Here is a 14,974-nt window from a genome sequence, read left to right as displayed (position 1 = left end):
AATTTATCTAAAAGATATATATATATATATATATATATATATATATATATATATATATATATATATATATATATATATATATATATATATATATATATATATATATATATATATATATATATATATGTATATATATATATATATATATATATATATATATATATATATATATATATATATATATATATATATATATATATATCCAGATTTATGCGATTATATGGAGTACCTTTTCATAGTGCCGATTCTTTGCTAATTCGTTTCTGGATGTTTCATTCGATGACTAAGACTGTGTATAGGGATTGATAAGCCAAGAATTTGTTTTGATTCTGAGTAATTCTTGAGTAACGCAACTCTCAACTCAGCACTTGAGTATCAACAAACACCTACTCTGCAACGTCGGTTAAACTAGAATGGGCTATCGTTATTTATGTGTGCAGCTTTCCTTTGTATATCTTATTTAAATAATTTCTATTTCAAACTTGTTGCGGAGTTAGAGCTCGCCTCCTCTTGGATATTATGACGGAGGATCAAATAAGCTTTTCGGATCACATAGCCTTTCAATAAGAGTAAACCAAGCATCTAAAAACTTCCCAATCGACTTGGACAGTCCTAGAATCCCACAATCAAATGTGAAAATCCAGACAACATCTTTTTTATACTCTTTACTGGATTTTGACGTTTGATTCTGGAACTATAGGAGTATAAGATGAAGTTGTGCTATACTATTTGAATTCTGCAGGGTTTAACTGTGGCTCCTTCATTTAAATCTTTATTTTCCCGTGTAACACCAAGAAAACTTTCCAACTCAGCAATGGCACTCACGGGAATAGATCTAGCCGACACAGCACTAAGTAATGTCGAGGATATGAAAAAGACTAATATAAAGTTCGGATAGCTGGTTGAGTATTCTAACTGCAAGCGTCGAGGACCGTGGATTCATAACACTGTTTTCGTCAAAAATAGTAACAAATGAATTGCTTGCTGAAATAGCATGGAGAAAGAGATTGAGTTTTGGAAAAAAGAGCAGATTCGCTTGTTAATGATGTTAAAAGAGTAGCACTTCAGTAGTCTTCAGTTAATGCGAAGGTGCGATGGTGCATATTCATATTGAACATACGATCTGAACCTAAACCACTACGTCTAAACAGGGATTCTAAATCACCTCAAATTAATCAGTGTAAGTTTGCCTTCAGTTGGTGTTTAGTAACAGATCTTCGATAACAGCAAAATCAGTCTTTTTAAAATTCGTTCTTTAGCACAAACACAGTGTTTTTACAGCTTATTATAGTGTTTTTTCAGTTATATTATTATACGTTTTCTCATGTCTTTCCTGTGTATGGTTTAAAGATAATTTCAAACATAAAATTTAGTGATGATTACCGCATAAATATCATACAATAAAGAAAATTCCTATCATCTCTATTAAAAATTTTTGGGACACACCAACCTCATAAATTTCTTCATGACTCTCCCTTCGCGTGTGCGCAATGATCAATAGTTATGGAGCATTACGCGCTGAGATCCAAAGGGAAATTACTCTGCTCGCGCTATGATGTGTCCCTTTTTTGGAATAAATTTTCTTGGCTGTATGGTATTTATGCTGTAGTGGTGACGTACCAAACACACTCAGTGAATGAAATGATCCACTTCTCAGTATGAATATCATGAAAGAGTGGGGTATTGGTCGCTTGGATCTATTTTCAAGGTGGAAGTGGCGTCAATTCACGAAAACTTAGGGGGGAGGGAGAACAAATGTGTTTCTCAGAATTTAGGGGGGATGGTAAGTTTGTCGTTTTTTTCAAAGTATTCATTGAAAATACCAAAAAGTACATTTTTTTTTAAATGATAGTACCCCCCCCCCCGAAAGGTGGGGCACATGGACCCCCCCCCTCCCCTCCCAATTGACACCACTGCAAGATAGGCAAAGTTAGTATCCCTTGCTTTTATGTTTATTTGTTGCCAAATAGCCTGTAAGAGGATAAGCAAAAGTTTGGTAGCCACAGGGTAGACTAGAATTAAAACCAAAAGAAAACCATTTTTGCCGGGCTTTAGGCTATTTTTTTAAATTCCCATAAATTTGTTTTTTTGCAACGAACTTTAATCCTTAAGATTAACCGAAATAATAGTTCCCATTTATGAATCAGGTTCATATGGCGATTCTTCCTCAGTTCAGGGTTTGTTCTTTACTAGGTTGCCCCTAAGGGAATGCCATGATAAATACCTCATTCTTAGGCTCACCTTCATTATGTCCTAGGTTTTGCATAGTATCCTTTTCTAGGAAAAAATATGGGTATATTTTTTATCTCTCACATTGATGTGGAAATTGGCATTTTCTTGTTTATTTTACATTTTCTTTTCAAACTAACTGATAAAAGACTGGAAAATTGCACGCATTCACTGTCTGTATTACCACATGTATTCCAAAGCCACCCTGAAGAAGGGGAGGATTTCACTGAGTGAAATCCTCTCTATTTCTAACTTTCTCTTTAGAAATTACCTTTCAATGGTATGAAGGTGAGTGTGCCTTTTTGTTGATCATCCCATGATCTACTACTACTACTACTAACAACTCACCGCAGCACCAAGCCGCCTGAGGCCAACACAGCTACGCACGCTCCTCCTCCACCCCAATTTATTCCTCCCTTTTTACACCCGCCCACGAAGTTCCTTTAAATCTTTCTTTATGACTTCCTCCCACCCTAGACGGGGACGACCTGCTTTCCGTTTAGCCCTAGATGTTTGGCCGAAAAGAAAAAGGTTGGGCAATCAGTCATCCTTCATCCACAGAACTTGCCCTAGTCACCTAAACGTTTCTTTCATTATAGCCTTAGAGAGCGGTGTTGAACCACATTTTACGTATAGTCTATTGTTTGAAATATGGTCAGTCAGGCGGGTACCCAAAATAATTCTTAAGCTTTTTTTCTGGAAAACATCTAGCAAGTCTTCATCCAGTTTTCGGAGTACCCATGCTTTAGGGCGTTATTGGAGCGCTGCCACCACTATAACTTCTAATATTATTATCTTGTTTTGCAAACTAATCCTCCAACTCTTCCAGACTTTTTTTTAACTGTGAAAAAACACCCTGAGCCTTGGCTATTCTAATTTTAACATCTTCACTGCTCCCACCATCTTTACTAATAATACGACCAAGGTAAGTGAATCTGCCCACCTGATCACTCTTTTCATTACACAACGTCACGTTTTCATCTTCACTTATTCCTAGCCTTAGTGACTTAGTTTTCCTAACATTAGTTTTCAAACCAATTTTAGCACCCTGAACTTGCAAAACCTCTAAAACCTCATTCATTTGCTCACACTTTCATCTAGGATGCTTAAATCATCAACATAATCTAAGTCCAGGTGACTTTTTCCTCCCCATTTGATTCCGTGGTCTCCCATTGTCTTTCCTGTGTTCCTTAAAACAAAGTCCATCAAAATAATCCATACAAAGGAGGATAGACAGCAACCCTGCTTAACTCCTGATTTAATACAAAACCAGCTGCTAACCTCATTTCCTAACTTAACCGTAGCAGTGTTGTTCTCGTACATATCACTAGTCACTTTTATGTATTTGTCTCGCATACCATACATGGATAACGCATTTGATAAAACTCTATTATCAACAGAATCGAACGATTGCTCATTATCTATAAAACTGAGGACCAAAGGTGTTTGAAAACTCAGGCACTTCTCAACTATTTGCCTATGACTGAAATTTTGGTCGACACATCCTCTACCTTTTCTAAAACCGCACTGCTCTTCTCTTAAAACTTTGTCTACGGCATCTCTCAGTCTAAAAAGTATCATATTACTAAGGAATTTACTACCTACAGAGACTAGACTAATGCCTCGATTATTGCCACACTCACTTTTATTACCTTTCTTACATAGTGGCTTAATTAAGGTTTTCCTAAAATTGTTAGGTACTTCCCCTTTTTCAAAAATCATATTCATAATCTTCAGTAACGTGTTTCTAACCTCAGAACCACCATATTTAAGAAACTCATTTACCACCCTATCAGCACTTGGCGCCTTATTATTTTTTAATCCTTTTAGTACTGTTGCTAATTCCTCCTCACACAACAAATCTTCCTTCACATCCAAGGTATCACAAACTTTTTCATTTTCCTCTATATTTTTTCCTGCAACTCTACCTCGGTTAAGCAAATTCTTAAAATGTTCGGTCCATCTCTCTTTAATTCTTTCCTTATCGCTAATTGTGGCCCCATTCTATCTTTAACTGGGCCAAGTCCGGGGTGACTACTCCCTCTCAATTTGTTAACATGCCAGTACAATATTTTACTATTATGCCGTCTAGCTGCATCTTCCAGATCCTCGGCAATTTTATCCATGGCCTCCACTTCACACCTCCTTAGTTCATATTTTAATGCTTTCTCCACTTTCTTTACATTCCTTTTGTTTTCATACGATCTATCACTCAGATAATTCTTGTACAAGTCCTTTCTCCTTTCTATTAAACATAAAGCTTTTTCACTAATATTCTTAGCTGCAGTTCTAGCTTTCTTCCCTAATACACCTTCCGCAACTTCACAAATTATTTTTCTAAAATTATTCCAACCATCTTCCACATTATCAAATTTTAAACTCTCAAATTTAGTATTCAACTGTTCCTGGAAAGTTTCTCTAAAATTTTCATCCTGGGGTCTACCAACATCATAGCTCCCCGAAGGGATGTTACCCTTCCAAAATTTCAGCTTTAAATTAATCCTAGATCCTACTAAAAGGTGACCATTGCTTTTAACATTAATAACAGCACTCCCATATACTCTAGTATCTTGCGTTGGTCCTGCCAGTCTTCGGTTTACTATAACATAATCAATAAGTTTTGCTGTCTTACCATCACGTGAATACCATGTTAACTTATGAGACATTTTATGACCAAACACCGTACTGGTTATAACTAGATTGCTTTACCCACGAAATTGCAAAAATCTGTAGCCATTACTGTTTTCTTTTCCTACAACAAAATTTACCTAGGCTGGGATACCATCTATCCCTATTTCTACCAACCTGGGCGTTAAAATCTCCCAGTAATAACATCATATTTCTACCTGGGACCCTGCCTATTTGCTCCTGTAACTGTAAGTAAAATTCAGCTGAGTCACTAGTATCTCGGTCAGTTAGTTCTAAAGGGGCGTATACTACTATAACCGATACCCTGAACTTTCTAGTCTTAAAATGAGCAATTAGTATTCTATTATTAATACCTTCCCAACCTAAACAAGACTTAGCAGCTTCCTTATTCATCATGAGCCCTACTCCCTGTCTATGTACCCCATCCTTCCTGCCTGAGTAAACAAATTCTACGAGAATATTTGGTCAGAAAATCATCCAAATCTTCATCAGGCTCTCAGGTAAAGGATATACTAATCTAACAATTATTTCAGCGATTGGTGTAGTTTATTTTATCGAAGTGATTCTCATCAGAGCATACTTTTCGGAATTCTTTTTGCATTCATCGTTGAGAACTAAGGTCTGAGGATAGAAAAAAGAACCGAAAAAAAAAAGATTAGAGGAGTAAGGTCTTTCATCAATAGTAAGACCTTGGTGAAATTTCAGAAGTAGACCTATTTTTAGAATACCAAGAGGACAATCTTTTAATTATAGCGAAAAGTCTGAAGTAAGCGATTTTGGTGAAGGTGTCAGCTTTTTTAGCTATTGTATGAAAACTCAAATGGCGTATTTTAAAGTTTTCTTTACATTTCGGGGGGGGGGGGGGTTAAAACCATGATACATTTAATCCTTTAAGCTATGGTAAGTAGTTTAGACACCACAGGCCATTATTCTTAGACCTTTATAATTTGTCAGTCTCACATCTCCCTCATCTAGTTATCCAGTGCTTCACAACTAATTCTCAAGAAAAAAATGTAGCATTTAAAGACGGACAATTTTAATCCAATTTAACGACCGTGAATTAAAAATGAGAGACGATAATTTTCAAAATTTATGCATCGGCGCTATTGCACACCAAAATAAACACGAGTTAGAAAACCCTATCTAAACCTCAGCTTGCGTTCATTGGAGTTTTTAAAGTTTATAAAAAAAATCAACCCCTCCACCCTTGAAAAGCGCAGTAATAAGAAAAAACACGAAAAAAAGTAATCTCATTAAACCACTGTGTTTTGTTAGCAACAACGTAGATTTAAAAATCCAAAATTAAGTTTGCTTAAAATTGTTAAATCTATAAAATAAGGGTCCGCCGTATAGAAAGTATATACAGTCATTAAACTAGATCAGTAACCGCGCCTACTCTTTTTTGGGTGGCTGGGGGTGTAGTTTAATTAGTTTAAAATTAGTTCAGTACCAGTTACAACCCAGTGGCATCAAGTCATGGAAATTTAGGGAGGTTTTTTTTTTCTAATGAAAATACCAAAAAAAGTCCTTTCTTCAATGAAAATACCCCAAAAAGGGTATTTGTCGAAATCTGTGGCTAGGGACGGACAAAAGAATCGGGGGGGGGGGGGCCGGATCCCTCAATTGAAGCTACTTCGATCTATTAGTTTCAAGAATTATTTTATATTCGTTATAACCCTCATGTTCTTAAAGACATATAATTTACTCTCCCTGTAACCTTAAAAACTAAAAGAGGACACAGTTTAATCATCATCATCTTCAGCGTCATTGTCATCTCTATGATTATAGGCCGTCAGTAAATCCCGCATTGAATCAACCAAGCTTGCAACACTTCTTCTTAAGTTAGCTCCATTGTTCCTTTCAGTTGGTTCACCGTTGCCAACTCTGTAAGACATTCAAAGAATTAAACACAAATTCGGATTATTAGACAGATTTTTTATATCAAAATAGCATGAACTAACCTGTGAGCTATCATTATTTGAAAAATAACGTGAAATTACTAGTGAGAGGAATTAGACTTTCGCGAGCAACGCTATTTCTTTTTTTAAATGACCACATTCATCCAGTGGCATAGTACTAGCATAAAAAAACAACAACAAAAAACATAAAACTGATTTTCAGATCCTCATAAACTTAAAGAAAAAATCTATAATCGCACATTTCACTAGTTTAAAAGTTTTTGCTAATTTTAACGGAAAAACTATTAAGCATTTTATAGCTCGAACTGCTTTTGCGTGTCACGGGCTTGCTACTAATGCCAAATAACGCAGTTTAAAAGCATCTAAATTGACATAGATGTAAGTTTTTAAACAGTAGATTCTGATTACAAGCATTTTAACCAATTCACCTGTTGTATTTTAGTAAATTCACTTATTTTAATCAATGTTTTCATTTGGAGTTCTGTTATATTTAGAACCTTACGGAAGATATAAGGAAAAAACAAGCCTTTTAAATTCAAAAGGAACACAATATACGGAAAACAGCCAACACAGTCAGTCGCTTACTGTATATTAAATAAAAAAACAAGTTTTTTCAACTGAAAGTAAGGAGCAACATTAAAACTTTAAACGAACAGAAATATATCCGTACATGAGGGGGGGGGGGGCTTCCCCTTTTCAATACCTCACTCTCTACGCTAAAGCTTAATTTTTTGCCCAAATTCTTAAAAACAACCCCCGATACACAAGAACCGTTTAATTGGAATAAGAAGCTTTTTTGATGTACTTAAAAACTTTAGCATGAAGAGCGAAGGATTGAGAAGAGGATAGCGCCCCTCATATACGGAATAATTTCTGTTCGTCTTAAGTTTTGATGTTGCTCTTTATTCTAAGTTGAAAAAAAACAACTTTTTATTGATGTCAGACTTTAATAAATTAATGATGTATATAAATTTAAAAAAAAAGGTTTTTTCGACTAAAAGTAAGGAGCGGCATTAAAATTTAAAGTGAAAATTTATCCATAACATTTATCCCAAAAATTCAAAGCTAAAATTCATCCCGAAGATTAAAACCAAAAATTTATCCCGTACATGACGGAGTTTGGTCCCTCCTCAATCCCTCGATCTTTATATTACAGTTTTTAGCAGTCGTCGGGGCGTGTTTTCCAGCATTAGTTCTTAAAGCATTGGGACAAAAGAGTCGAACTTTAGCGAAAAGAGGAAAGGACTGAAGAGGGGAAACCCCCTCATATACCAAGTAATTTCTTTTCTTTTTTAATTTTAATGTTGCTCCTTACTTTCAGTTGAACTCATTTTTTTATATTTAGTTTTTGATCGTTTTCGACCTTTGGCATAGTTAACCGACCTTTCAACTATTAACTAAAAAACACGTTTTTTTTAACTGAAAGTAAGGAGCGACATTAAAACTTAAAACGAACAGAAATTATTCCGTATATGAAAGGGGCTGTCCCCTCCTCAACGCCTCGCTCTATACGCTAAGAACTGCATTGGGTATTTATGTATTATTCAGTACTCACTCGAGAAGGGAAATTAGGTTAATTATATAAAATATACCAAAATAGGATGAAAATACAACACTTTAGTAACAAAATTAGGGATACTACAGCAAAGATTTGTGGTGGGGGAGGGGGCACAGAACGTATTATATCAAATATCTAAAACTCTCCTGAATGTAGATTACGCCGATGATTTTAGCACCGTAGATAAAAGTGTGAGCAAACTGAATGAACTTTTAGAGGTTTTTCGAGTTGAGGGTGCTGGAATAGGTTTGAAAATTAATGTTAAGAAGGCTAAGTCACTAAGGCTAGGAATAAGAGAAGATGAAAAGGAAACGTTGGGTAACGAAAAGATTGATCAGGTGGACAGCTTCACTTACCTTAGTAGGATTATTAGTAAAGACGGTTTGAGCAGTGAAGATGTTAAAAGTAGAATAGCCGAGGGTGTTTTTCGCAGTTAAAAAAAGTTTGGAAAAATAGGAAGATAAGTCTGCAAACCAAGATTGGAATATTAGAAGCTACAGTGATGACAGTGGTCAAATATGGCTCTGAAGCATGGGTGCTCCAAAAAGTGGATGAAAATTTGCTAGACGTTTTCCAGAGAAATTTCCTACAGACTGTTCTGGGTACCTGAATAATGTAAATGAATAAATAAATCTTAAAACAAGTGAAACTTAAATTGGATATGCAAATCAAGTTTGAATCGAATAAAAATAACTACAAACAAGAATTTGGGTATCGCCCCACTGCAGAAGCCTAAAACTTACTGCGTCATTGGTGCCTTACTGAAAACTATATGAGTCTTGAACAGTCTTGGAAAGTATAAACAAAATCAAATTCAATATTAGACATATAATGATATTAATTGTTGAAAGATCCATCAGTTCAAGATTTTTTTTTCACTGTAATTTTTATTTTCATTTTCAATGCTGTAAGAACTGGAAGAATAAATTTGTAATATACGAGTAATTCGTTTTCAGTGAAGCGCCAATTATGCAGAAGGCTTTAGGTTTTTACAGTTAAAGAAGGGGGCAGTATCCAAATTTTGCTTGTAGTGAAACTATATTTGTCTTGACCAATCTTGGAAAGAACTAATAAATTAAACTGAATGTTTTTTGTATACTGATAATTAATTGCTGAAAGCTCATCAGTTCAAGATTTCACTGTAATTTTAATATTTATCTTCAATATTAAGTACAAAAGAAAACATTTGTAATATAATTCGTTTTCAGTAAAGCGCCAAACTTCTGCAGTGAGGCAATACCCAAACTCTTGTTTGTAGTCATTTTTATTCGATTCAATCATTTACATTAATATATATTGTATGTTTGTTCACATTGATTGTTTATTTAATTTCTGTTCGTTTCAAGTTTCATTTATACTTTAATAGCAAACTATTTTTCTTCATTTTGAGCTTGATTTTCATATCCAATCCAAGGATAACTTGCTTTAAGAACTGTTTATTCATATATATTATTGCTTGGTGTATGTTTTTTGCTTTGATTGTTTATTTAATTTCTGTTCGATTTGAATTTTATTTATTCTTTAATAGTAATTTCTGATCATTTTGAGTTTGAATTTTAAAAGGTATTTTTATCTCCTGAGCTTAAGTTTAAAATGGCCTTTACTTTTCTTTCAAAAACTTATTTTTCGGAAAGTTTTTTAAATTAATTTTTGTTCGTTTTTGATTGCAAAAAGTTTCAAGTTTTTATGGCATGGGGGGGGGTGCTTACTGTCCGATTATTCTTGACTTTAAAAAAAGGATCTAGAACTTTCAATTGAAATCGAATGATGCTTTTTTCAAAGTCTATACGATTACCTCTTTGATAAAAACCTTATATATGAACAATAGACAGCTTGCATAACTTGTGGGCAGCGATTGACAACAATGAATGGATTGAAAAAATAGCAAGTTTAATTAACGCAATCTTGCCTTAATTAATTAAATTAATTACTTTAGACTACGTTAGGGGGGGGAGAGGACGCCACTTCGCCCCTCCCCTGGATCTGCCACTGCCTTACACTCTCTGTTTCTTTCCTTGTTAGGGAGGAAAGCAGATGCCTAATAGGTGTGTGTTAATACCAAAACATTCTTTAACTCTCATTGGGCCTTCAGGTATATACAGAATTTGTTCCAAGGAAGGGGTGGAGAAAAAGGGCGTGGGGGGGTATTTGCCCTTCGATCGATTTTGACTCGTAAGAGCTGGACTAGAACTTCCAATTTCCAATCAAATGAGCCCTCTCTGATGTTTATACGAGAATCCCTTCCTGCCCCCGGACCCTGGGGGGGGGTTTTTTCGACGCCAGAGTTTTGTTACTTAACCTTTCAACCATTTTTAACAAAATGGTATTTTTAACCCTTGCATATAAAGCAACTCTTGGGGGAAAATAATAAAAATTATTGAAGCTATATAAGATTTATTCATTTATTTATGTTTGCACCGGTTATCTGTATGTTTGTAAGATAGATAATTTTAATTTCTGTTCGTTCAGGGTTTTGTCTCTTTAACAGTAATTTTTGGTCGTTTTGAGTTTTAAATACAATAGGAATTAATTTCTGCTGGTCCTGAGTTCTATATGGCTCTTTACTCTTCTTAGACAGCTTATTTTTATGTAAGGTTTTTTTAATTAATAATAATAAAACATTGAAGCCTTATGGCCTTTTCTATAGACAGCTTAATTACATGCCTCTGAAAAATCAAACCTGATTTTTGATAGAAATCATCATTCCATTTGTTGATAAGAAAGAACAGTATCGTTTTGGTTAGACCCTTTTTCGGATTTTTTTGTGCCACAATAATTTAGCATTTATCGCAAAGTATGTATTTTATTCTTATTTTAAGTATGACTGTAATTTTAAGTATTTTATAATAGATTTACTATGTGTTTTTCCCATACAAAACTTTGCCTTATTAAAGTCTTTGGAGTGGGGGCAGCGTAGTTGGCATAATAAAACTTTAGCGTAGACAGTAGGAGAGAGGGAGGATGAGGTCGGAGATCATCCAATACGGAGCGGAACTTCACTTATCTCATACGTTCCCGATTTAGGAGATTAGATAGATTCATTGGGTTGTAGAATGTTGGACCGTTTGAGTTGAGGAAGACGCTAAAATACTCAAGAATACTTTATATTTTTAGGTATTGCAGGATTGCTTTCATGGATTGTGGAATGGTGAGCCCCCTGGCCCATGATTTGGGGGAGCCTCAACTTATAATATGCAATTTTGATTAATTGTTCCGTGTTATGTGCATATATTATTCTATATATGTTATTTTGAGTTATACTTTTATCGCATTGTTTTACTTTTTAGGTCTTAAGGTAAATACTAAAACCTTAGCATAGACAGTGGTGGGGGGAGTCTCCCCCCCCTCGCATGCATAATTGAGCAGCCAGAGAGAAAGTAATACAAATGAAAATAATCTGTCTTTTGAAAATGTCTTTTTTCAAAAGACACGAAAATAATACTCTAAAGGAACCTGAAGTGCTATCTCTGACATTTCCGTTGATTCTTTATTCCCGTTACTTTCATATGTAAAATTTAGAATATTATCGAATGGGTTTAGTCCCCTCCCTGAATAATTCACATTTGGAAAACTTACCCCCTGGGAAATTCTTCCCCCCTCCAAGAAAATTTTCTTTTCCTGTTGATAATTCCGCGTGTTAAATTCCACCCAGCAGAAAATTCCCAGCCGTGGAATATGCTCCCTAAAACATATTCCCCTCAGATAATTTCGGATATTCATAAAAATTGGGCCTTCAGGTATAAACCGAATTAGTTTAAAGGAAGGGGTGGGGAAAAGGCCGTGGGGGGGTAATTTGCCCTTCGATCACTTTTGACTCTTAAAAGCTGGACTAGAACTTCCAATTTCCAATCAAATGAGCCCTCTCTGAAGTTTATACGAGAATCCCTTCCTGCCCCTGAGCCCTGGGGGGGTTTGTTGACACCAGAGTTTTGTTACCTAACCTTTCAACTATTTTTAACAAAATGGTATTTTTAACCATTGCATATAAAGCACCTCTGTGAGGCTAATTATAAAAAAATATTGAAGCTATGTAAGATTTATTCAATTATTTTTGTTTGCACCGGTTATCTTTATGTTTGTAAGATATTTAATTTTACATAATTTTAAATCTCATGGAGATTTCTATAATTTCGGCATTATGTACTTTTTTTTAAGGCATATAGCACGCCTCTCCTCACCTACCATATGACCCACCACCCCTCCTCGATAATAGCTGCTGCTGCACTATTACATAATTTTCTTCGTTCTTTTTATTTGTCTGCATTTCCATATGGCTGCTCAATTTTAAATGTGGGGATGATTTCCCCAAGGTGGAATTTTCCGAGACATCGTCTCTTGTTAGTTTTTGTGGACTGAACAGATATTTCTTTAAAGTAAAATCTAAGATGATATTTTTTTTTATTTATATAGAATAATTTTTAAAACACACGGTCAAAAAAATTGTAAATAGTTCTTTTCACCGTTAATATCGATTTCAGAATGTCTGACTTAATTAGAAATTCAAGTCAGAATAATAGTACGATACGTAATAGATTATTAATTTATTTTCAAATATCTTATACATTTTCTGTAATTCCTTCTCTGTTATTCGTACTTGTTTTCGTTCACTCCAAACTACAAAGCGATTTTTAGAGCAAACTTTTGATACGTAAATGCCTCAAACCATGATTTATACGAGATATGATTTATTTTTATTCTTTTTCTACTGTTTATACCCATGATTCTTAGCGTTGGGCGAAGGCCCTACCGGTGGTGCGTGAGAATATTTTGGTGGGACTTGGGCAGAACGTGGACTATTCGGCTGACTTTACATTAGAGGCTTAATTTTTAAAAAAAATTCCCTTAATGACGCCACATTACAATGCATTTAAAGAGAAAAGAAATAATGGAAAAACTGTTTATAATGATGCCACTTTATAATGCCTGTTGCCTTGATGACGCCCCATTCAAATACATTTAAAGAGAAAAGAAATAAAGAAAAAATTGCTTAATGTCTAGGTCTGACCCAAACTTATAAGACTGAAATGGAAAACCAGATTTTTAAAATGAATTCATCTCGTGTTAGTTTTTGTGGACTCATCAGATATTTATAAAGCAAAATCTAAGATCATATATTTTTTTTATTCAGAATAATTTTTAAAACACAGTTGGAAAGCTTATAAATAGTTCTTTTCACTGTTAATATCGATTTCAGAATGTCTGACTTGATTAAGATGAAAAAACGAGAAATGTTTAGTTAAACAAATATAGTTTTCTTTAAACATAATTATATATATATATATATATATATATATATATATATATATATATATATATATATATATATATATATAATATATATGTATGTATATATATGTATATGTATATATATGTATATGTGTATATATATATATATATGTGTTTTAGGAAAAAATTGACCAGAAATGTTGAAAAATGCCAAAAAAGCACTTTTTGTATCTTGTTACCATTCAAGAATACCTCAATTACCAACCTGGTAAGCCTTTGAAATATTTTCCGTGATAAGTATGTTCCCTTGCAATACCATAATGGGCTTTTCACTAACCCAAAATTCTATCTACTGACGATTTCCCTTCAGACTCATGTTTTCCATATTAGTTTTCCCCTTTTTTCCAGGCGGCACGTCCAGAAGTTGGTCTGTATAAAGAAGATTCGTATCCTAATAACTGGATACGAAGAGGTAGTTTCGCTACTGTTTTGGTAGCTTTACTGCGACCACTTGCGGACTAGGACTTCGGTCCTGTGACCAAGTGCCCCCTTTCCTTCGGGAATTCAATAAGGAATTGACGGATTTCGTGTCCTACGGACACGGAAAAGGTAGTTTCGCTACTGTGTTGGTAGCCTTACTGCGACTACTTGCGGATTAGGACTTCGGTCCTATGATCAAGTGCCCCCTTTCCTTCGGGAATTAAATAAGGAATTGACGTATTCTGTGTCCTACGGACACGGAAAAGGTGTTTTCGTTACTGTTTTGGTAGCTTTACTCCGACCACTTGCGGATTAGGACTTCGGTCCAATGATTAAGTGCCCCCTTTCCTTCGGGAATTGAATAAGGAATTGACGGATTTTGTGTCCTACGGACATGGAAAAGATAGTTTCGTTACTGTTTTGGTAGTTTTACTGCGACCACTTGCGGATTAGGACTTCGATCCTATCATCAAGTGCCTCATTTCCTCTTTGGGAATAAGGAATCATATATAAGGAATTGACAGAGGATTTGTATATGAAATGTAGGTACATATACAAATCTATATAGGACTAAGAGTGTCCTATCTGAAACTTGAAAGAATACTGTCAAGTTTCTGTCTCCTAAAACCATTGGAAGGGTTTCAAAAGAAAGAAGAAAAAGGCTTAAAGAAAAAAAGACGACCGAGAGCAGAGCTGAAAAAAGATCTGCAGACAAAAAAAATATTATGAAAAAAACAAGAATGACATAAAAGCAAAAGTTTCTAATACATTCAAAAACGATGCCAAAGCTTCACTTTTAAATAAATAAAAAACACTTGCAAACGCATTAAAACGAAATATGCAACAGATGATTCTTTTCGGGAGCATTGTAGAGACTCAGCCCTTAAAAGGGATCAAACCAAGTACAATACTG

General features: G+C 34.7%; 1 protein-coding gene across 2 annotated transcripts in view; it reads right to left on the bottom strand.

Annotated features, from left to right (window-relative positions):
* Positions 1-5,903: 5,903 nt before the first annotated feature.
* Positions 5,904-14,974, bottom strand: part of Nulp1 (Nuclear localized protein 1) — an 86,537-nt gene continuing 77,466 nt past the window's right edge. For both annotated transcript variants that reach the window (XM_089095398.1, XM_089095399.1), the window contains exon 10: positions 5,904-6,762. In XM_089095398.1, the coding sequence (XP_088951524.1) occupies positions 6,621-6,762 (142 nt within the window). In that variant the 3' untranslated portion in view covers positions 5,904-6,620. The remainder of the gene's footprint in view (positions 6,763-14,974) is intronic.

The sequence above is a fragment of the Artemia sp. Qi Xiang Cuo genome, chromosome 10, assembly GCF_049724085.1.
Source record: "Artemia sp. Qi Xiang Cuo chromosome 10, ASM4972408v1, whole genome shotgun sequence".
NCBI classification, from domain to species: Eukaryota; Metazoa; Arthropoda; class Branchiopoda; order Anostraca; family Artemiidae; genus Artemia; species Artemia sp. Qi Xiang Cuo.
Note: the sequence above shows the minus strand (reverse complement) of the source record. Positions and strands in the feature narration are given on the sequence as shown.